At 42.3% G+C, this 24,668-nt stretch overlaps 2 protein-coding genes across 3 annotated transcripts in view; both read left to right on the forward strand.

Annotated features, from left to right (window-relative positions):
- Window positions 1-880, forward strand: part of LOC144044653 (WD repeat-containing protein 37-like) — a 34,577-nt gene extending 33,697 nt beyond the window's left edge. The window contains exon 15 of the mRNA XM_077559195.1: window positions 368-880. Coding sequence (XP_077415321.1) covers window positions 368-462 — 95 coding nt within the window. The 3' untranslated portion in view covers window positions 463-880. The remainder of the gene's footprint in view (window positions 1-367) is intronic.
- Window positions 881-2,736: 1,856 nt separating this feature from the next.
- Window positions 2,737-24,668, forward strand: part of LOC144044651 (solute carrier organic anion transporter family member 5A1-like) — a 31,714-nt gene continuing 9,782 nt past the window's right edge. The window contains exons 1-7 of one of the 2 annotated variants that reach the window (XM_077559191.1): window positions 2,737-2,773; window positions 5,957-6,154; window positions 10,869-11,030; window positions 11,094-11,855; window positions 22,441-22,573; window positions 22,663-22,877; window positions 24,045-24,209. In XM_077559191.1, coding sequence (XP_077415317.1) covers window positions 10,889-11,030; window positions 11,094-11,855; window positions 22,441-22,573; window positions 22,663-22,877; window positions 24,045-24,209 — 1,417 coding nt within the window. In that variant the 5' untranslated portion in view covers window positions 2,737-2,773; window positions 5,957-6,154; window positions 10,869-10,888. Of the gene's footprint in view, window positions 2,774-5,956; window positions 6,155-10,868; window positions 11,856-22,440; window positions 22,574-22,662; window positions 22,878-24,044; window positions 24,210-24,668 lie in introns of both variants that reach the window. The other variant, XM_077559190.1, reaches the window with a different exon arrangement.

Below are 24,668 nucleotides of genomic sequence, written 5' to 3' on the forward strand. Positions count from 1 at the left end.
AAATGCCAGGGAGGTCAACGAAGTACTGGGCTCCATTTCAGCAAGCGTGTTCAACGAACACCGAGACGAACCCTGAACTGCGAGTTGACGTGCCCCGGGATCGGAAATGAACAAAACCTGAAGATGAACAATTTATGACTTGAAGATTTGGTGGCAAGTCAACATCACATTTGCATGTTTCTTAAGATATGGAAGTATGAATATCAATATCTTTCTCCCCGCACACAAATCAATAAATGCGCTTCATTTTTGTATGTTTTGTTTCAATCGAAATCACAAAAAATATATATTTTTGATGGCTTTCAATTTTCAATTACAAGTCGTCATACGTTAAAATATTTTTCCTTTTTTAAACTCACATTTTTAGACGTAACATCTTCATCATCATCGTCATCATCATCTTTGACGTCATCGCGATTGTCTTCATCATCGACATCATCTTCATCGTTGTCTTCACTCTGACCATCTTCACCTTCATCATCGACATCATCATCGCGACCACCATCTTCTTCATCCACACCATCACCTTCATCGCCGTCTTCGTCATCATCATTTCATCATCAGCATCACTTTTTGTCTTCATTTTCATCTTCATCGTCCTCATCACTGAGTTTGTCTTCATCGTTGACTTCATCGTTATCATTATGATCTTCATTGTCAGCGTCGTCTTCATCATCATCACCATGATTGGCTTTCATCCTCTTCGTCATCTTCTTCATCTTATCTGCTTTGTTTGTTTTCCGCTGGTTGCTTCCATGCAGCTCGAGAGGATGACTGACAGGATGGAGTGTGTTGCCAGGACACTTCATTAGGTACGCGCGTGCGTGCGTGTTTGTGTGTGTGTGTGTGCGGGCACGAGGCCTATCATACTTTGTGAAGACGTGAATAGCAAAGCTGATGCAAACTAAAGATTAAAAGTAATAACAAATCATCAAACGTGAGTCGATGACGTGACCGCGCTCGCTTTTGTCTCTGAACATTTTTATTTGTCTAACGATTACAATCTTAATTGATCACTTATCAGACTTAATATGATAATTAGCAACGTATTATTTTCTTTATAGATCCTCCTTCATTGTATTTTAACACTTGTTAAATGAAATAGCAACAGAAATGCGATTGTGTTGGGCCTGCTGTGGCGAAAGTGCACCATTTTGTTTCTTCCCAACATGATCTTTTTGACTGGCGGCATTTACGTTTCAAAACCAGAATATTTTGACAATCCACGAACAACTCCAAAATGCTCTCATTCGGGATGTAAACCGAATAAGACCTCTTTTTGAACGTGAATCACGATCAGGGCACCACCACAGAACTTTGGTTTGTGTTTTGCATGCGTAAGAATCTTGGGCTTTTGAATACAGGAAGTACTCGTATGCGTGGCGGCCATCTTACGTTGCCACTCACTAAGCGAGCCTAACATAAATACATTGATTTCTTCTCAGCGATTTCACGTTATTTTCTGTCTCTACCAAGATTATTTTAGTTAGCAAAAACTAAGGAAAAAAATAAAATTCCAAAAACAATTTCGTTAACATTAAAATAGAAATGATTTTTAAAAAACAAAAACTAACTGGAACTACATTTTATGTTTACAAAACTAACTAAAACTCACTACAATTTTAGTGAAAATGTCCTTTGTTTTAGTATTTGGTAATTCATTGAATACATGAGCCTTTGGGGATGATTTGAAATGTGATTTTAAGTAGATTTATTTGAATATTAACGGATTTTTTATTTTTATGAAGCAGTTATACACAAACAAATTAGGCACACGTGTCATCAAATGACAAATGACTTGGCAAAGATCGAGCAAAAGCATTCTAACAATATAATTGAACATATAAAATATAATAAAATAAATAAACAACAGGAATCGAATTTTCCAATAAAGAAACCAAGTGAGGGGCTTTAAATGAACTGAACGGACTACATGCACAAATCACTTCCGCATTAGACGAATGAGTGCTTCTGGTGCGGGGAGACTCCAGTGGAGCGCACGGTTGATGTGATGTCAAACTCTGAGCCTAAATCTTCAACCCACCGAAAAAGAACAAGAGTCGCTCCTTGCTTTAACACGATGTCGATCAGAATTTTAAAACTACTAATTCGATCACCCAGAAGCGTAATTTAAACGGCTTGAGCTCTGCATGGTAATGACGTCATTGCTTAAAATTATACAAACCGTTTGAGTTTGCTATTTTGTTGATGACATTTTTTCATGTAAATGTAAATGATGTATTGTAGCTCCTCCCCCGGGACTGCCGGAGTCCACACAGAATGGCAGCAAATGACCAGCAGGCACGTGAACAGTCAAAAGGCCAGAAAGGCACAAACATGAGATCATGTCAGGAAGTGTGGAAGCTTGGAGACCCAGATGCGGGAAGGCAGAGCGAGGAGGCAGAGGTTTGCTCGGAAAAGAATTTAATATAACCGTACAAAACATAAAACAAACCATGAACATGAACATGAACATGGGAGGGACCAAAAACCGCGCAGCATGACGTGAGGCGAAAAGACAAACATACAATGCAACCACACAGACAGAGGGAAGACAGCAAACTAAATACACCAACACGAATGACGCAACAAGACACACCAGGGCAGGACACAAGTGGCTGAGGGCACTGATTGGATGACACGAGGAAGGGCGGGATCACAATTAACAAGACAAGGAGGACACGCAAGGAAAACAGAAACTAAACATGACAGAAACGAAACATGACAGATCATTTCGTAAACAGTCGCAACACATCAAAGCAACGAACGCCAGGTAAGAAATGAGTTGCATTCTTCATTTTACGATGGCATTTATTAAGTATTGCGCACAATACACATAAAAAAAGAAAACTAATACTGAAACTAACTCGAACTAAACTAAAACTTTTAGAAATAATAATAATAAAAAAGAACAGAACCAGCCTGAAAACTAATTAAAACTAACTAAAATTTTTTTTTAACGGAAATAAAAAGTAACTAAAAGGAAAATTGCAAAAGTATAAAAGCCTAGCCCTGGTCTCTACGGGGAAAATGCCTCAGTGTGTCTACACACACATGTAGATATGAAAATAGAAGTCTGTGCAACGGCACCGGAAATACGCAAGCAATAAAATAAAAGTAAATAAGAATGGTGACGCAGCAATGAAGCACACTTTTGGGGTGAGCAGGAAAGCGATGACTTTGTGAAAGGATATCATGTCATTTATTGACCATCCAAAGTTGAAAGTGGAAATGTCATTTATTTGCATGATGACGTGCTTCCTGGAGTCCTTGCATTGCAGCTTGGCATTTATTTGGGAAGGACGACCTTAACCCAAATATTGACTGCATGGAAATGCAGTGTCTTTTTTTTGCCTCCAACTCCAATTTAATTGCAAATATGTGTAATTCAGTTTCCAGCCATTGTCATATTTCATATTTAATGGATGTGCTGCTACTGCGCTGTGATGTTTACAATTCTTTCCTACTATACTGTAAATATACAACAGAAACATTTGTTGCTGATTTAACTGAAATGCCTCAAAATTTACTCACACTAATGAAGTGAATTTATTCTTAGCCTCATTTTATTGTGTTTCATTCATGTTTGCTTTTTTTTTTTTTTGCTTATTGTAGATTACACGCAAGTGTTAAATTGTCCACAAGAGGTCAGGATTTAGCAAATATTTATCCTCAAAAGTTTAAATGGCTACTGCACATACCATAAACATAATGTGCATTGGACCCCCCCCCACCCCCAATAAAAAATAAAATAAAAACAAATTGCGAATATTGTTAATTGATATTTTAATTTTTACACATTTACAAAACAAACATTTCTTTTATTTAATAACAACAACAACAAAAATACTGTAATGTGATTTCTTTTTTTGTGGATGGAAAGAATGGGCTCTCCTCAATTTAACGCCACTTCTTTGTCTCCTGTCTTGATTAATCCGGCGGGTCTGTCTGGCCATCGCCGTCACGGTCACTGAGGTCCGGCACACCCGGATTCATGAGTTTGTCCACTCATGAAAGACAGAAAATGAAGGAGCGCTATTGAGTTGAGGAAGTTGTGTTTATGCAAATAGCCCATTGCAGTACTTTCAGTTTTTCCTCTGTGACCTTCAAAGAGTGATACAATATTTATCTTTAGTATCAGATTTTCCAATTGTAAAGATGGAACTATATTTCATATTCAAAACGATTGGAAAATATTGACAAAATATTCAAAATGGTTACACATTTTAAATACTATTGCTGTCAAAACTGTGCTTAAAAATATTAAGAATATTATTTTCATTGATTAAAAAAAATCATTTCAAACATGTTTTTATATAAAATATTCTAAAAATATACTTGAATATTAATTTTTTTTATTATTGTTTTAAATATATATATATATTTCCACCATATTCTTACACTAGTTCAAAAACGATTGTAACATTTTAAACATAGCATATATTGTTTAACCTAATATATATTTTGAACAATAATCCAAAACGTTTACATGTTTGTGAATATTTGCTAACATTTAAAAGTCTATGATACATTGTTGAACATATTTAATATGTTTAAATAAAAAATATTTAAATAGCAGGATCCTTGAGGGTGCGTGGGAGTTCGCCCAACCAGTCCACATGTTGCTTTGTGGATTTGGAGAAGACGTTTGACCGTGTCCCTCGGGGAGTCCAGTGGGGGGTGCTTCGGGAGTACGGGGTCCTGAGCCCCCTGATACGGGCTGTTCGGTCCCTGTACGACCGCTGTCAGAGTTTGGTCCGCATTGCCGGCAGTAAGTCGAATTTGTTTCCAGTGAGGGTTGGACTCCGCCAAGGCTGCCCTTTGTCACCGATTCTGTTCATAACTTTTATGGACAGAATTCCTAGGCTCAGCCGAGGCGTTGAGGGGGTCCAGTTTGGTGCCCTCAACTTTGCATCTCTGCTTTTTGCAGATGATGTGGTGCTGTTGGCTTCTTCAAGCCGTGATCTTTAACTCTCACTGGAGCGGTTCGCAGCTTGAGTGTGAAGCGGTTGGGATGAAAATCAGCACCTCCAAATCCGAGAAGCTCGGTCATCCGGGAAGGACTCAGGGTCGAGCCGCTACTTCTCCGCGTTGAGAGGAACCAGTTGAGGTGGCTCGGGCATCTAGTTCGGATGCCTCCCTGGAGAGGTGTTCCGAGCATGTCCCACCGGCGGGAGGCCCCGGGGACGACCCAGGACACGCTGGAGAGACAACGTCTCTCGGCTGGCCTGGGAACGCCTTGGGATCCCGCCGGTGGAACTGGCTGAAGTGGCTGGGGAGAGGGAAGTCTGGGCTTCCCTGCTAAAGCTGCTGCCCCCGCGACCCCACCTCGGATAAGCAGTAGATGATGGATAAAAAAAATTTTTTTTTAATATAAATGATATTTTTGAGAAAAAAAGAACAATATTTTGAGCATTTTAAATTTTAATCTTTTAAAACATATTTACAAAATAATATATTAATAATAATATTGTTGAACGTGTATTTTTTTTGTATCAGTTTAAATATTTCAAGCAGTTCTTTGAATATTTTTTTTCTACAAATATTTTAAGCAAAACTAATATTTTCCAAATAGCAAAATCTGACAAGAACAAAATAAGAATGCTCATGTCGTTCCATATTGGTCTGGTCATGTGGATGATATTATTTGGAACAAAGTCTGGCTCCTGCCTAATCTTTATTTATTTATAACAAATAATTGATTCAAGAAGTTTAATTTAAAATAATTCATCGATAAAGATTTTGTTTTAGTTTGGTTTTGTTGAAAGAAATAAACGGGGGAGGGGGGGGGGCTGTCAAAATGTTTTGGATTCATTTATTTATCATTTTGCCGAAATTTCATTCATACATAAATGTATTTTTTATGGGAATGAATCCATCATTTTTGGCTTTCATTAACAAACTCAGGCTTTATTTTCCTTACACGTTTGTATGAATGCGTTGTTTTTCGTTCCAGGAGAAATGCTTTTACTGTGAAGGCCGTCACATGCTATTTCCGGTGTGTTTCCGCCTCGCGATGCGATGCAGTTGGCTTCCATCACACACACAAAAAAGCGGAGGCAGCTTTTCTCGTCGTCAGTCGCCAGCCCCTCGCGAGGAGCTCGGACATGATGGCCTCTTGAGGATTTGTCGTCTGGTCACGTCCAAGCGTCAAGTGAGTGGCGCTCCTTCTTGTCCAAATGTTCTTTGAAAGGTGTCGAAATGAGCATCACTGCGGCGCTTTACTCGTGCGGCTAACTGCAGGCTAACTGCAGGCTAGCTGTGTCATCCTGGGAATACTTTTCACAATAAAACCTCGACGCAGTGTCGCGTTAGTGGGGCTCTCCTCAATAACGAGAAAGGATAATGATACTAAAGGCTCGTTGGTGGCTTTTATTGTGAGCGTTGCGGCGTTCGCGTAAGTCGAAAGCTGCGACTCGTCGAATTTTGCTCGTCAATCGAGTCGACCTCGCAGCTCAGGCGCCTGCTTACCCTCGCGTGATGCTTTGGGATATCTGAAGCAAACAGCTGAGCGCCAATCTCGTTTTTATTACGGCCGAATTCACGAGTGGACGACTAGCAGTGAAGACGACGTGGCAAAAGTCCTCAAATGTCACGTTTTCTGCGGTTTTCAAGGGGCAATGTTTGAAACGCGATCAATTGTCGTCGGAGTTCGTCGACGACCTAGACGAACTTTTTCAATCGTACAATGAATGTAACGACCACAAATGTTCTCATCGGATTTGAAAATGGGCCAAACCGCCAGTGTGGGCTTAATAACAGTCACTTATATATATATGAAAGATATTGCTCTTTTATTTTGAAGCGTCAGTGTCCTTTTGCGCTTAATTCCGATGTATGTGTGTGTGGGGGGGCACTGCGGTGTTTGTCGTCAGTCAAAGCAGCATCCGCAGCTCTAGACCCCCCCCGGATGATGCTCATCATCTTTTTGCTGCTGTCTTTATTTTGTTTGACAACAAATGTGCCGGTGATGCAAAGCAGCGACGATGCGGGAGATGGAAGGATGCCCTTGACGGAGGAAAAGACAAGGGCGAGCCCATCGGGTGGGAACAAGCAGGCGGGGTGGGGGGCAGGCAGGGTGGGGGGGCATTCAAGGCAAGGCAAGGCAGATTCTCCACAAGGAGAGGCCAGCAAGTGTTTTCCTCCCAGGGCAGCATCCAGACCCGAGAAAGCTAAATACCGGCTACTTTGACATTTGTCTTTTCTTTTCTTTTTTCCCCGTTTTTGTTATTATTATATTATTATTTTGTTATTCGCTTCATTTTTGTACCTTCGCTTCATTTTTTCAAACACGGTCTCCCAGACGGGGAAGCGATCCCACCCCAACCGGCATGGTAGGCAAGTGGCGGTCCCGCTCCGCCACCCGGAGCCCACTTTGACATTCTTCTTCTTCTTCTAAAGACCAAACCCACTCAAAGGAACCCATCAAGTTTTCAGAAGTCCTCCACGTTCACGTTTTTTTGAGATACGGGCTCTCGTTCGACCAATTTTTATTGCCGGCCGGAACGTGAGATTCGAGACACTTCGCAATAAGCAGCAGTTGGGCATAGAAAATGAGTAAACAATCGTTCAAAATGGAGCCTTCGGGCGGTTTTTGCCGCTCCCGGCTGAAGTTTACAATGATATCAACATAAAAAAGAGAATTTCACGTTGTGTATTTAAAACAAGTAAATGTTCCTGCTAGCTTAATGCTAACACATAATGGAATACACCATTGATGGACTAGCATCAATTTCAATTCAATTCAAAACATGTATTTCATTCTTTAAAATAAATATAAATGAAAAGGGAAAGAAAGAAGAAAAACTTATCTCCCCCTAATCAACACACAAAAAAGAAAAGGAAAAAAAAGTCAACACAAAATGTGACAGCAGTCAAGACGCTTTCTGAGTAACAATTGAACAAAATAATTCAATAGAATAGTTATATTTTTTCAGAAAATTATGCTTTTATTACATCGACAACACTTGAAGCAATCTTCTATGAAAAACAACAAAATATTGCAGCTTCTTGGGTGTGTATGACTAAGTTATAGGGGTGGGTATCGATTCTAATTTTCTCAATCGTTTCGATATTGATTCACAAAAGTTCCGTTCGATTCGATTTTTCCCGATTCAATTCGATTGACTTCAATCTGATATCGATTAATTATGGAACATCAATTCTTCTTAAATGTCAAGGACATGATAAAAACTCCACGAATATTGAATTTAATAATCAAGTCATTTTCGCAGAGGCCGTAACTGGTCAAATCAACAACAAACAAAAAACCATCAGCAAGGATGAGATGAAAATATTTTTATAATTTTAATTCAATAACTATAACTATAAACTAAAAATGTTCTGAATTGTCTTAAAGTGCGTGTCTTCCATAAATGCAAGAAAATACTTTTAAATTCATGTGAACAGTACATTTCAAGAAAACTGTAAGATACAAACACAAAAATAATCCTTCTTTAAAATCCTATTTTCCTAAGAATAAATGGGAAAAAAAGATATTTCAATAATCGATTCATGGTTTTATTAATTGATATTGGGCTTGAAAAGGAAAATCAGTTCAATATTGATCATTTGATAATTTTTTTCCAACCCAGCCCTTCTATGTTATACTGCCCCCTGTGGTCATTGTAGACACTCCAGAAGGAGCAGCACAATGCACTGAATTAAATCACGATGCACAAATTGTTAAATGGATTTATTTTATTTTTTTTAAACATTTTTAAAAGGATGCTATTACTATGTTTTTAAAAGTAAGATATTAGTGCTAGTTTCCCTTACTAAAAACCTATCAAGTGCCTCGTCCCCGCTTTCTGTTCCAGGTGTTCCAGTGCAGGTAGGCCATTTTGAGGTGGCCAATATGTCATGCTTTTCTGGCACCCACTTTTTGCACTGGCCCCAGTATTTTAATTTGATTAATTTTGTTAGGCCATGTGAAACGACGAGATAAGTCGAGGAGCAGATAAGCAGACGTCGTCTCACACGCTTTTCGTCCTCAACTCCTCAGAAAAAAGTTGACGTGACTTCAAAAAGTTGTAAACTCGTCGCCACCGAAAAATACCGCAACTGAAAATGTATTCATTGACCTCATCAGGTACAGACTGACTGTCGGAGGATTACCATGAAAGCGTTTGTCACGACGCTGTCAACACGACACGACATTTTACGATATGGCCGCGTGCATCCGTTTGCAGTCTTTGGGCTCATTTGTCACATGACGCTCGTGTGTGAGGCGAGACCGCAAAAGGTGTCAACACCACAACAACGACAATCATGTTGACAGCCCCTCTTATTGGTCGACCACGTCAAGGGTTCTTGCTATGTCACACTAAACTAAGTGCTTCTGAACCTTTTTGGAGCTACTCAACATATATTTTTTATTTTCAAATTCAAGACATAGGTTTGCTGGTGCTGGACTAGAATTGCTCAACTTGGTATTGCAAATCATGCAGTTAGGACACTGACTCCCATCACTCAACTCAACTGATTGATTGTTCCATACCTGACCTTTTGCATTGAAGTGTGGGGTTAGGGTTAGGGTTAGGGTTAGGTATGCTGGCAAAACCTACACCGAACCAAAAAAACTGAAAATGTAATGAATTGATGGAGTGTAACCACCTTAAAATACTGTATAAAGCCCATCATGACATTTTTTATACATATATATATATATATATATATATATATATATATATATATATATATATATATACATACACACACACACACACACTTATCCAGTTGAAACCAGTTAAGACCATTAGGTCTCACATTTCCACATGGACTAGGCTGAGCCGCCAAACAGTATTGTAAGAGACCATTTTGAATAGATTAGACCTTCTTCCGCATTCAGCAGTTGAGGATAACAGCTGTGTACTCGATCTTTCTGGCATCCAGTAAATAGTTCAACTGAGTCATGAGTATAGCGAGCCTTAAAGATAAAAGAACCGGTGAAAGTTCCCATCTGAACTTTACAATAGCAAATGGGGCCAATAATAAAACGGGTCAGCCATCTTGTCGTCTGACAGGCATTATGCAACGATGCTATCAGGCTAACGATATTGCACACTATGGAATAATAACATTTAGGGCTTGGTTTAAAAAAAATCGATATATCGATATTGAATCAATATTCCTTTTCATAGCCCAATATCGATTCATAAAACCACAAATCAATACTTTTAATACGCCCCTCAAGATAAATGAATGTGCCTTCTCGCGTCACGGAGAAATTGATTTGACAAAAAAGCCCAGTGTTTTTGCCACTTTATTTACACAGTGCTGTGGTTGTAATTCATTTCAATTATTATTTAATGTTTTAATTAGGTCATGTTCAATGAAACATACATGATTAATATAACTGCGTTGGATTCCATTTTAAATGTAAATATTAATATTTTTTACAATTTTGAATCATTTATTTTAAATTATTATTTTGTATCTTTATTTAGTCTTAATTTATTTATTATTTTTATTATTTTATTCATGAAATTTTATTAATTATAGTTTTTTTACCATATTTTTTCAGTTTCAAATTTTTTCGATTTCAATAATTATTTATAGTTTTGATCAGGTCATGTTCAATAAAACATACATGATTCATGCATTGGATTCAATTTTAAAAGTAAATATTCATGTGTTTTTTCCATACTAATGCACCAAGTAAGCGCAAGAAGTTTCTACTATTTACAGCATTGGTACTTCTGAGAATGTCTTCCATATAAAATTAAAATTGGTGCTGCATGAAATCCTTAATTGAATCAAAAATCCACGCGAATCGAATCGGGGCCTTCTGAATCCAATCAAATTGATTTTGGAAATCTGAATTGATACCCAACCATAATAACGTTCCTTCTGTATTGTTTTTGCAGGCTGAAGACGCCATGGCCCCATGAGGCGCCCACCTGCAGCGCCATCAGCCGGACCGGACCGGACCGGGCCGGACGCGGCGCTCGTCATGGAGGCCGACTCGTCCGAGTTGTCTGCGTCCCTTCGCAAGGAGGACGCCGGTTCCAGCGAGGCGGAGGATCCAGGTACGACCCATCAAAGTGTCAAGCCCCAAGAGGAGGCCTCACTGTCTGCTTCGGTCATGGCAGAGGAAACCACCGAGTTCATCCGGCTTGGCCGGGCCGACTCGTCCCTGCCGAGCGACTTCCTCCCCAAGGCGGGCAAGTCGGCGTTGAACCGGCCTGCGGAGAACCCCTCCTTGTCGTCTGCCGCCGGACGGCGTGATAAAACGCTGGCCCGCCGGACCTCGCCGCCCGGCTTTCTGCCGCGACTGGGCGTGTCCAGTCGGAAGTACCTGGAGCTGATCCTGCAGGACTCTCGCTGCTTCCTGTTCTGCATGTGCTACCTGACCTTCATCCAGTCGCTGATGGTGTCGGGCTACCTGAGCAGCGTGATCACCACCATCGAGAAGCGCTACAGCCTTCGCAGCTCCGAGTCGGGCCTGCTGGTCAGCTGCTTCGACATCGGCAGCCTGCTGGTGGTGGTCTTCATCAGCTACTTTGGGGGCAGGGGGCAGCGGCCGCGCTGGCTGGCGGTGGGCAGCGTCTTCATCGCGGTGGGCGCCGGCCTTTTCTCGCTGCCGCACTTCATCTCGCCCGCCTACCAAATCAAGGAGGTCAACTCGTCGGCGGGCAACGAGGGCCTGTGCCTGAGCGCCAACGCCAGCCGCAGGGACCGCGTGGACGTGGCGTCCTGTCCGCGGGACCAGGAGGGCAACGAGCACAACCTGTACGTGGCGCTCTTTATCGTGGCGCAGATCCTGGTGGGCATGGGCTCCACGCCCATCTACACGCTGGGGCCCACCTACCTGGATGACAACGTCAAGAAGGAGAACGCCTCGCTCTACCTGGGTAAGCTGTCGCCTTTCCGCCGCCACGTGCGGCAAACAATGGACCCTCACAATTGCTGTCAGGTTCAGTCAACCTGGAACATTTTAATAAACAACAGGCAAGGAAGGAAGACATAGATTATTTTTGCTCGCGAGGAGAACGGACAGAGATGTGCACAGATTACAATCTCTTACCTGCTCTGAGGCACACTCTCCCGAGCCCTCTCTTTTTATTTTTTTTACAGGGCGTTCCCTAGTTACACTGCAGTTGCTGCTCTAAAGGGAAGGGGTGCTACAGCAGCAACATTAAAACCATAGCATTTATGAGTCGTTGCGCAGATGAAAACGCAGACGTCCTTTTCTTTGGTGCTCAAAATGTTTCAGTCTTGTGATAAGGGCACAGTTCCTGTTCTGCAGCTGCACAAGTAGGAGTCATGCTCTTCCTCACGCTCTGCTCTTATTTACAGACAACTTCATGATTCGAACAAGGTTATACTGCTGAATAAATGCTTTGCAATACTATAAGAGTAAATATGGGATAACTTCTGCACATAATTCTAATAAGTAACTAACCCTAACCGGTAATAGAGTCCAAAGAAATTTCTTCCCATGGTCTGGAGGGAATTGGGAGAGGTTGGAGGAGACCCATCCGTGGTCGGGTGGAGGTCTTGTTCCGGGCGCAGACTGTGCAGACCTTGACGTACTCTCGTATTGCTGACTCCATGGCAGGCCACCAGAACCTCAGAGCAATGGCGAACATGGTTCTGCGAACCCCGGGGTGACAGAAGAGACGTGGGGAGTGCGCTTAATGGATCACTTGAGGGCGCAGAGACTCGATGCGGTGGGAAATCATCCGGAGGAGAAAAGTCTTTGTTGGCCTTTTTAACATCGTCCTCGATCTGTAGTCCACGCATGGTTTTAGCAATCTGTCCTTCTTGTCAACAAAGAAAAATCCAGCCGGAGACGAGGGGGGCCGGATGAGTCCGACCGAATAAGTCCGGCCTTCAAGGATGTGTCTATATAGTCATTCAAAGCTTTGCGTTCGGGCTCCGAAACAGAGTACAATCGACCTTTGGGAATAGTGGACCCTGGGATCAGCTCGATGGCACAATCATAGTCCCGATGCGGTGGAAGAGACTTTGCTTTTGTTGAAGACCTCGCGGAGGTGATGGTAGCATGACGGAACCGAGTTCAAGTCCGGGTATTCGTTGTCTGTGGAGGGATGGATGGACACAAGGTGAACAGCAGCAGAGTTCATACTGTCAGCCGGCTTGCCCCCCTCCAGGGTCAATGCAGTCCCGTCCCCAGTCCATACATAACCTGTCCAGGTGGTGATCTGTCTATCGATATGCGGAAAACGGCTTAAGCAAGCGACACGCCTCTCGTGATGGCGTAGGAAGACGGCTTCACGCACTGAAGTGCTCGCTGGCCGTCCACTCCTCGTTGAGAAGCTTGAAGCGCTAATCGAGGCTCCGCGGGAGCGCGCAAGCTAAGTGGAAGTCATGTGACCGCATGGGCATTTGCCTGCGCATGTTTTCAGTAAACACATGAAGGACACGCCTGTGGTTTTCAGTTTTAGAAACTTTTTGTAACAAGAGCAAATGTTTTTCGCGGAGAAGCAGAAGAAAAAGCAGCAGTCATTCCTGCAGTGGACTCAAGATACGTTCAAGGAACAGGCACAAAGTAGGAAATCACAGTCACGCATAGAAAAAAAAGCTCAGAGGACTGACAGAGCAACATCAGCGCATCGATCGCAGCTTTGAAGCCACCTTCTTTGAAGTCGGCCAAATTGTCGCTGTGTCATTTACCGACCTCCGAAATACAATCAGGACTTTTTAAAGGACTTTGCAAATCTTCTTGCTGAAATATGATCATATCCTCTTAATGGGGGACTTTAATATTCACGTGTGCTGTCCTGAAAAAACATTAAGTTGAGTTGAGTACTGTTTATCGGCGCTGTCGCTTGCTCTTCTTGCCCCGTGCGCTGATTCGCTTGCTAACAGCCGATCGCAGTGTCCAAATGCCCCCGACGCCGATTCAACATGTCAAATTTGCTGACGTATTCCGACTCCCGACGTCGGATTGGTGCATCCAGGCCTTTAAACCAAGAGCACTATCTATAGGAGTAAAAAAAAAAAAGTGCATCATGAAGGTTCACGAAGCTTCATTTTGCCATCACTACTAATCGGTGAACTTGGACATTTATGTACATTGTAAGATTTGCATATTTATCTAAAACTTCAGGCTGTGAGCCGCCGGATTGAACAAACTGGTTGCAATCTGTTTCAGGTTTGAACAACTTCAAATTTGAAGGCTTAATGTTCCATGAATATAACATTCTTCCATGCTTCAAGTGTGAACCCTAAGAAAGACATTTTGGTAAAAAATTCCATAAAAAATGGATGTTTAAAAATCGATTCGGCTGCATTTTGAATCGATACGAGAATTGCGCACTGTAATATCGCGACATATTGCCGAATTGATTTATTTATTTTTGACACCACTGGTTGCTTTTAGCGTGCAATGAGTGTAAATGGCACCAGACGGCTCTGAAAAAAGGGGTTCAAAGGGGGGTCAATCCCGCCGGGGCCCCCATTGTGCAATCTGAACATGCTTGCATTTGAGCAGCCAACACGCAGCTATTAAGTGTCTTGCCACACCACGCAGATGGCGTTGAAAATGCTTTGAAAAAAATCATCTTGTCTTCAAATTTATACAGTCTTTGTTTTTCTTTTTAAAGGTTTCATTGACCTTGACTAGTTTTGCCGTCGACTGCCGCCTTCCTCACAAGCTGTTGAGCTGACAGTTGTGACGTGTGAAGTCTCACTTCTTGACTATTCTAATGAAACCAACTGTTGTAATTCACTCATTCACTCACAGCCATTTTCACTGAAGCAACCCCCTTCGCTCCCGCTTTGGCTGATTTTGTTGTGACGTGTGAAGTCTCACTTCTTGACTATTCTAATGAAACCAACTGTTGTAATTCACTCATTCACTCACAGCCATTTTCACTGAAGCAACCCCCTTCGCTCCCGCTTTGGCTGGTTTTGTTGTGACGTGTGAAGTCTCACTTCTTGACTCTTCTAATGAAACCAACTGTTGTAATTCACTCATTCACTCACAGCCATTTTCACTGAAGCAACCCCCTTCGCTCCCGCTTTGGCTGATTTTGTTGTGACGTGTGAAGTCTCACTTCTTGACTATTCTAATGAAACCAACTGTTGTAATTCACTCATTCACTCACAGCCATTTTCACTGAAGCAACCCCCTTCGCTCCCGCTTTGGCTGATTTTGCAAGGCCCACAGAATATTGTGTTTTATTTCTATAAAAACATGGAACTCCCAAGAGAAATATTAGTCTCTTCTTTCATATATTTCTATCTGTTTCTGTTTTGTAGCAATTAGCATTAGAAACAAACAAACCTGTTGAAAACACTGTCCAAAAAAGCTTGTTGCAACATTATCCTGGTTGATCTCTTATACTCTGCTGCTACCTGCTGGCCGTTTTTTTGTTGTAATAAATACCATTGCTTTAAGCGACCTCTTCAGGTTAGAAGCTGCATCAGAGCCTTCTGTTTGCTCTAGCATAAAAAAAACATTTAAAAAAATGTATAAATGTGTTTTGGGACTGTGACGATATTAAATCAAATAGAACGTGTTCATATGTTTTTGGGAGCAAATGAGTTAAAGGTACAGGAAGACATTGAAACCATTCATACACTATCATATATAAGTTTTCCATTGCCATAATGAATTGGGGGGGCAAAATTCTAATCGGTGATCTGCCCCCCCCCCCCTTATTTGTAAGCTTGTGACTTCCAGTGTGTCAAAGTTTGTAGGAATGAGGCAAAGTGAATGGATGTGACCTTAGTGAGTAAACCAACAATAAGCGTTGTCTTCTTGCACTTCGTCACCCGAGAAAGTTTAGTGTCGACATTCCATCAACAGGATGCAGGAATGCTGTTCCATCCATGTTGTGTTCAGGGATTTATTTTTCTAACTGAACCACAACTAGAGTCCATTTTTTGTTCAAACTCATGGAGTGCTAATGTCGTCTTTTGCACAAATGTCTTTCTTCTGTCGATCTGGAACGCTTCCTTTGCTAGCGTTTCACGTTTTTTTTTTTAAACGATCGCCGCTCATTCATGCATCTGTGCGCACCGGAGAGGAGGAGGCGTGTCCCTTCTTTAGCGAGTCAACAAAAAGAGAGCACTCGGGTTAGGTACCAAATCGGAATGAGACTACAGATGGAAACTAGCATTGTGCTAAATCGAATGCAGCCATCATTTAAATGTTACTGCACACTGTCCTTTTAATAAACTCAACTGAAACTTCAAAACTCCCGGACGCCTCCCTGCAGAGGTGTTCCGGGCATGTCCCACCGGCGGGAGGCCCCGGGGACGACCCAGGACACGCCTGAGACACTATGTCTCTCGGCTGGCCCGGGAACGCCTCGGGATCCCGTCGTAGAAGCTGGTTGAAGTGGCTGGGGAGAGGGAAGTCTGGGCTTCCCTGCTAAAGCTGCTGCCCCCGCGACCCAACCCCGGATAAGCGCTAGATGATGGATGGATGAAACGGACCTGAAAATTGAACATCAATTCGAGTCACTCCTCATCATTTCCATTAAAACTAGGGGTGTTAGGCAATTACATTTTTTTATCGTAATTAATTGCATGACTTCAATAGTTAGCTAATTTTATATCTGTACAGTAAAAAACATTTCCCATAATTTTCATACTCTTGTTGACATAAAACTGGAAAAAAAAGTTGAACTAATATGTCTGCATCTTTTAGTTAGCGATACAGTAATTTCATAAAATTGAGTTCAAATTAAAACAATTGACTATACTGTAAAAAACAAACAAAAAAAAAACCGTGTGGTATTGATTTGTGTTAAGGTAATAATCTGCCACTAGATGGCACAATTGCATTTGTAAGACGTTGGTGACAGCTCATTGCATTTTTCTTTTTGTATTAAGAGCTATCTAATCTTTAACATGAAGTAATAAATTCTGCACAATTTTTAAATTGTAAAATACAACTTGACCCCCGTCTCCACAAATATTTTGACCTGGACGTGTCTGCTGCGTTGCCACTAGAATTCCCCCCCCCCCCCCCCCCCCAGTGCAGGCTTTTTAAGTAAGGGGCAGTCATTCATCACGTGTTCAAAAAATGTGTGGCATCAAAGGAACTTTAAATTAACTCAAAAATTAACACACCTAATTAAAACTCTTTACAGTGTGAAAAGGTGCTATTATTGTTTCTTTTCTTCAGGCTTCTGATTGGCTAAAAATGGATTGACAGTTTTTGCCTTTGGCACTGTTTGGCGTGAACTCGAAATAGTCACAAGCAAGTTCAGGGCAGCAACCGCGTTTGGATGAAAAACGTTCTCCAGCGACCGTGTCTTCCTCACGCGCTGCTTGGCCTCTGATGATGTCGGTGTCGACGTGCGCACTCGGCGGGAAATCTGCCGAGAAAGACAGACCGCCGCTCAGTTCGTTCATCGCCGCGCTCGCGCATGCTTTTAGGACGCCGATCGATGCGGGGCTCGGACAAGCAACCGGGGAATTTGCTGGCTGCGGTCCAGCTTAAACAATTCCTTCAGCGATTGAGAGGATTTGTCCTGCAATCCCTCCGTGAAACGCTTCGTCCACTTCAATCAAGGCCAGGCCTTGCGTGAGAAATTTGCGTGTGAAAGAGCTTCGGACTTTCGTTTGGATACAAAACGGCGGCATTCTCTGGCCGTTCCCGACGGCGGCGGCGGCGTGCCGGAGAGCGTTAAGGAGACAAACGCTGCGTCAGCGTGTTGCCGTGACAACGCGCAACATTCCATTGCGTCTGGCCCCCTTCATGTCCGTCTGCCGTCCGACTGTCTCCGTCGCACCCTCGTGCACGTGACGGCCGCTCGCTCGCTCAGCAGAAAAACACGTTGAGCTTTCATTGCCTCGATTATGCTCGCCGCCAACGACGAACGAGCCTTTCACGTTCAGCCTTGGGTGTTAGTGGGCAACTTTTATACCTTGGCAACATGCAAACGAGACCATCAATAAGCAGACACCGTCGAGCGATCACTCAGGAAGGAAACAAAGGAAGAGTAAAGGGAAAGAAGGAAAAGGAAAGAGAGAGAATGGAACAAGGACAACAAGAATGAGGAAAGAAGAAAAGGAATGAGAGAAGGAGAGGAATAGGAAAACAGAGAGAAATACAGTAGTAGAAAAAAATGAGAGAAGAAAACGAGGAAAGAAAGAGAAAAGAGAACAAGAACGAATGAGAAAAGACAAAAGAGAAGAAATGGGCGGTTGTGAATCGGCAGTAAAACAGGCCAAAATCCAGATCCAGTCAGGCGCTAATGCAGGCTAAGAGGCCGTTTGCGTACTCTGCGTGCTTGAACTAAATGCAGGAGTTTAAAAATAAGTTTTAAGTCCGCTGTCTCATTTCAACGGGCAGGACGTCCCACAGTGCTCGAGCCTGATTAGAGAATGCTCTTGAACCTGCGCACTTCCGTTTAGAGCATCTTGCAAGGCCTGGTCTCAGGAATGTGACGGGAAGATGCGAGGAGGCCGTGTCATATTTGAGGAGATCAAAAGGTGGGCGTGGACGGCGAGCCAGTGCACGTCGGCCGTATGGCGGCGCTACGACCTCGCCATGCAATAATGGAGGGATCAAAAAATGCCCTAAAACCAGTTCTAACATATCAAATCCATTTTTTTCCATGAAACTTGTTACTTTGAAGAAATTGTCCTCAGCTTTGAATATGATCATGAATGTTTGTTGCGCGTTTGTCACGTGAGCCGACGGTCGAGCGGCGCGGCGCGCTTGCGTTGCCTCATTTGCCGGTTGTCGGCCAGGACGCCACGTTGTGTAACTCGGCCCGGGTTTTCCCTCTCCTCCAGCGGGATGAGAGATAATCTGACCCCCTTGGAAAGCACTCAATCCCGCGTCTGCCTGCGTGCGTGCGCGCCTCATCGTCCTCTGACGGCGCCTGCTCATCCAATATGCGTCGATCGCAGCGTTGACTGATTCCGGAAATATCTCGATGATTGTGCGCATGCGCCGTCATTGACCGCTTAACTAGCGTCGCCGAGGCTAGCAATTTAACTGTTGTCGTGGTGGTGGTGGTGATAATAGTGACAACCTCAAAGAGTGTCAAGAGGGACGCCAGTGATTGAGGGATGATGGACACAAATGCAGGAAAAAGAAGGCGGAGAAACGGGAGTTGTTTGTGCAATGAAAAAGGTGAGCAGACAACCGTGACTGGACTGGTCGCAGTGACTGGACTGGTCGCTGTGACTGGAATGAGCGTGACGTGACAGGACCCGATTTGCCTTGGCTTGCTGTGGAGCGGCTTTGGCTTGCCTGTGATGAAGTCGACTTCCATTAGAATTGCGCAATATATTTAGGTACAAAATATATCAACACTTGTCTTATATTGATATTGTTTTCTACACATACAATGGCTAATATGTCATTACTTAGGTGCAATACTTTGTATACTTTGACCATTTCTATGCTCTTTTTGCATTTCAGTTTTTATATTTGCACTGTTATTTTGTAATGTTTTGACCACCATTTGCAGTGTTAGCTGCTGTAATCTCGTCATAACATCAGGGATGTGATTTTTCCGCTAATTCGCAGAATTCCGCTTTTTTTTATCTCCCCCCCCCCCAAAAAAAAAATCTGATTTTTTTTTATTTTTTTTTTTTAAAGTAGTTCATTGTGTATGCACATGACTCCGACAGATAACATCTTCTGCTATAACAAAGACATTTGTGGTATGCTCTAATATGAGTTACTTTTCATTTGGTCATGAAATTTGAACTCTTCAACATTATTTCTGTGTTAACTTAGTAATCACATTAGTTCGATATGATGATATTCTCAGTGATAGTTTTTAAAAGCAAAGGCAGTCCAATGTTTTTGAATGTGACTGATTTTGAGTTGACTAAAACTGCCATTTTATATGGGATAGTTCAATATACATTGGAAATTTATGCTGTTGTTTTGTCTATTTCTTTGTCATGTGAGTGCATTGAAAGTACTTAAAAACACGGAAAACCCATGAGCTCCGGGGGGCTTTGCCCCCCGTGTCCCCCCCCACCAGGGCACTGCCTGGACCTAGCTGGGTGCCAGCGGCCCCCAGACCCCCGGCTAAATTTTCAGATAATTTCACTTTGGTCAAATCACATCCCTGTAACATGTGTATGATGACAGTAAATGATTTTGATTCTGATTCTGAAGACGGCTTGGCTGTGGCGAAGATTTGACGCACAAAGTTCCACACAGAACGCAGACAACGGACTCACACTTTGTTCCTCAAACAAATCTCGTCCACAAGGAAGCATTTCAAAACTTGCGTGCGTCCAAAAGAAGACGCTGAGGACGTTTAAGGGCTGTAATGTAGATGCCAAGTCTGGGGTGGCGCTGTAGCGCAGCCGCAGGGAGTTCACGGAACGCGTAGAAGAAGAATCAGCCAAGTAGACAAACACTTTATTGCAATCTGCAGAACAAACGTGGCTTTGCATGTTTCGAAACAACGCGAAAAAGACGAGCACGGGAGACGTGACGATGGCCGAGCAGTGGTTGTCGCAACTGAGCTGAACTCTGAGCAACCTGCGTTGTGTTCTTCGGTAACGCCGGAAGGTCAAAGGTTGACGTTGCCACTCCACAGCCGTTCTTGTTCAGTCACACCACCCGAGCCCATGACGCCTTTCGAGGCGAGCGGAGCTGAGGAATGTACGCCGTTAATTCCCCGTAATTGGCAAAATCGCATTCATTTCATGTGACCACACACACGCACACGCACACGCACACACGGGGTCTGTTTGTTACGTGCTCCGTCCGTCAGCTTTGAAGAGTCACGCAAGCTGAAGTACGTCAAGATGTGAATTGACATCCACACGGTCTCTTCTTAATGTCTTGACTTGATTTTGGTTTTTCGCTTTCAACTTGCCGGGTGTTTTGGGACGGCATGCGTTACTTGGCACTGCTGTTTTGGTTAGCAACAGAGTTGAAAGGGGTTCTCTCAAATGGCGGTGTAGCACTTATGAATTGATGCAGTTACACTTCTGACCTGCTTTTTTTTTTTTTTTTTTTTGCTGATGGGAAAAGTGAGCTGTTTATTCGAGGAAGGCGTTTAATCACATTCATTTAGGCTGTTGGTTAGTTACGTAGTTAGATGTTTGTTTAGTAGGTATTTTTGTGGTTAGTTGGTTTGGTGGGTATACAGTCAATTCTGTAGAGTAAATTTGACTATGTAGAGTGGGACCAAATAGACTCCGTTTTAGAGTAATATTTACACTTTGGAAGAGAGTAAAGTAAAGAATTGAAAATAACAAAAGTCAATCAAAGGCTGAGGAACGAACTCCCGATCTTCAGCTTGGGAGACCGACTATCTACTCCCTGAGCCACGCAGCATTGCTCAGGTGGTAGTGTCTCCCAAAATGACTTTGTTCCTCAACCCTTGAGTGACTTTTATTTAAAAAAAAAATTAATTATTTTTTTTTTAATTTTACTCTCTTCCAAGTGTAAATCTTACTCTAAAACAGAGTCTATTTGGTCCCACTCTAAATAGAGTGAGATTTACTCTACAGAATTGACTGTGTAGTTGTTTTGTTAGATGTTAGGCAGTAGGTTGGTTTAGTTCAGGGCTCAGCAACCTTGATGGTCAAAAGAGCCATTTGACACCAAAGGTCAAACAAAAAATCTGTCGGTAGCCGCAAAACATCTGAACATTGTGATGAACAAAGCGGTGTGTTCATGTTCTTCTTAGTCGGGCCGCTAATAAGAGCTGCAACGTATATGAAGCGTCCATCTAGAGATTCATTAAGTTCTACATTTCCTCTTTGGTTTTTGGATTGGTCATTTTTGGCCATGTTGTGGACATATGGTTATTTTCTGCCTCTTCTTCTTCCTTTTTTCAGCATTTTATCATTTTATGGCTATATTTTGACTTTTTTTGCTCTAAATTTTCTGACATTTTGTGGACATTTAATTTTGGGGATTTCTTCTTTTGTTTTTGGACGTTTTATGGTTTATTTTTGATCATTTTCTTTCCTGCCTTCTCCTTAAATATAATTTTGACTTTTTGGGCAATTTTGTATACACTTAAGGGTAATTTTTCCAGATTTGTTCTTATGTTTTTGGACATTTTAATAGTCAATTCTTGGACATTTTTGGCAATATCGTGGTCATTTTATGCAAATTTTCTGCTTTTCCTCTCCCCTTTAGGACATTTTAGGGTTACTTTCTAGACATTTTTAGGTCATTTTTAATACTTTTTTTTTTTAATCCGCTTTTGGTCTCTTCTTCTGACAACTTATAAATTTTGATTAAATTAAATATTTTATCTAAAAAGATCAAAGTCAATATGTATGTCAATGTCTACAAATTCAATTTGTTCTCAATCATTCATTCATTTAAAAAATATTTTATCTTAAAAAATAAAAGTCAATATGTATGTACACATTTTCTTGAGAGAGACCAAAGAGGTTGCCGTTTTTGACCAGTTTTACACAACTTTACTTACACTAGACTTCCAAACGCTATTTTCACTGGTAGTTTTTTTCCCCAAGCCACTTCACTGACGCTCTTCATCTTCCTCTGTCCAGCCATCATGTACGTGATGGGCGCTTTGGGCCCGGCGGCGGGATACCTGCTCGGTGGCGTCCTCATCGGCTTTTACGTGGACCCCAAGACGGTGGTCAACATCGACCAAAGCGACCCCCGTTTCATCGGAAACTGGTGACTCTGAACAAACGCAATGTTTTCGAACCCTCGTTGATGACCCACCCTCCATAACGAACCACTTTGCGCACCACTTTGGCGTGCAGGTGGAGCGGTTTCCTGCTGTGCGCGGTGGCCATGCTGCTGGTCATCTTCCCCATGTTCACCTTCCCCAAGAAGCTGCCGCCGCGACACAAGAAGAAGAAGAGGAGGAAAAAGTTGAGCATGGACGAGATGTCCAGCGACGACGACGTCCTCAAGGAGAAGAGCAACAACAACAAAGCCGTCAGCTCTTCCATGGGCTTCGGGAAGGACATTAAAGGTACGGACAAGAGCTGCTTTTCATCACAAACGCTGTGCACGTGGGGGGGGGGGATATTTACTCGACTGCAGATGGGGGAGGGGTTTATTTGTATTTTTGGAATCCGATTAAAGAATAGTCGAGGTAAATTGGATTACAAACCACAAAAGGGCTATTATATGGAGGAGGTTGTAAGATCGTTGTTAATACAAATTGGGGGGGCCAAACATTTGTTCACACTTCTCTTAACTCTTTGACTGCCAAAAACGTTAAATAACGTTTAGTAAAATCCTAGGGAGGAGTGCCAAAGACGTTAAAAGACGTTTGTTTCAAAACAGAGGTGAAACTAACCATTTTCTATTGTTGATTACTGAAAAACGGAATAAGGTAGAAACAAACTTTTTTTTCTGATGAAAGATGAGTGTCCAATCTTTCATTTGGTACTGTATGTGTTTCCATAGTCCAAACACATAATTTTCTATGGACCTTGAAAGATCAGTCAAAATGCTTAAATCGGCTGGCACCCACGGCATCCCTTTTCTGAAAACGTCTGGCAGTCAAAGAGTTAAATTATTGGTAATGCCGGTGATTTGATGGTTGCTTAAATGGTTGTTTGGTAGGTGAGGTCGGTAGTAGGCAGTGGCGTGCAGTCGGGGCAGGCAAGGTGGGCACTGCCTGCCCCGGGGGGGGCTGAAATGAAAGTTCAAAGCGTTTGGCTTCTTCTATTTCTTTTCATTATTTCTTTCATTTCAGAAAACCTGCACTAACTATCGGTTTGAAAGTGACAACATTTGCTGATTTTCATATCACTATTAATTGGTTAGATTGTTGGTTAGGTAGTAGCTTGCTTTGTTGTATGGTTGGTCAGTGAAGTTGTTGTGAAGGCTGCTTGTTGAGGTCGTAGATTTGTCGGTTGCTTTTGGGTGTTGGTTTGTTAAGTACATGGTCAATGCTACAATCATATTTACTCTTATAGTATTCCAAAGCACGACGGTGAGTTGTTTTCTTATCTGGAAGGTGGTAAATTGCTTGACGTAAAGAGGAACTAGTGCAGTTTGAGGCCTAGAAGGAGTAAACATTTTCAAAGGGCGTAAAGAAGAGAAAGCCCCGATTCCACTTGAGTAGACGAATGCATGAAATGTATTTGTAAGCTTGTGAACCTTTTTGTGTTTGTGTTTTTTGCCGCAGACCTTCCCAAGGCGGCCGTGAGGATCCTGAGCAACGTGACCTTCCTGTTCGTCAGCTTGTCCTACACGGCCGAGAGCGCCATCGTCACCGCCTTCATCACGTTCATCCCCAAGTTCATCGAGTCGCAGTTCGGCATCCCGGCGTCCAGCGCCAGCATCTACACGGGTGCGGCTTTCCCTTTCTTTGAAAAAAAAAAAAAAAAGAATCGCTCTGGTCGTGCTGCAACGGATCACGACAGTCGCGGTTCAGATCGGATCACGGATTTGAGTCGCAAATCGGATCAGCAAAAAAAAAAAAAAAAGATACATAGTACTTTGTTTTCATTTATTTTTAATGTGCTTTTTCCATTAAATAAAAAAATATAAAAATGTCTAATATAGCCGTGTAGGATTTAGTGTCTTCATTTATTTTGTAAAACACCTTTTCCCACTGAATAAAAAAATAATAATAATTTCAAAATGTCTAATAGCCTTTTAGGATTTCGGAGCACGGGTTCACGTGTGTGAAACAAGAAGGTATTAATGGCTTAAACTTGTGTTTCTATAATCTAAACAGCTAAGTTTGACATTTTGAGTTGAACGTTTTTCTTTTTAAATGGGTATAAAAATGTGTTTTATAAAATAC

The sequence above is a fragment of the Vanacampus margaritifer genome, chromosome 2 (assembly GCF_051991255.1).
Source record: "Vanacampus margaritifer isolate UIUO_Vmar chromosome 2, RoL_Vmar_1.0, whole genome shotgun sequence".
NCBI classification, from domain to species: domain Eukaryota; kingdom Metazoa; phylum Chordata; class Actinopteri; order Syngnathiformes; family Syngnathidae; genus Vanacampus; species Vanacampus margaritifer.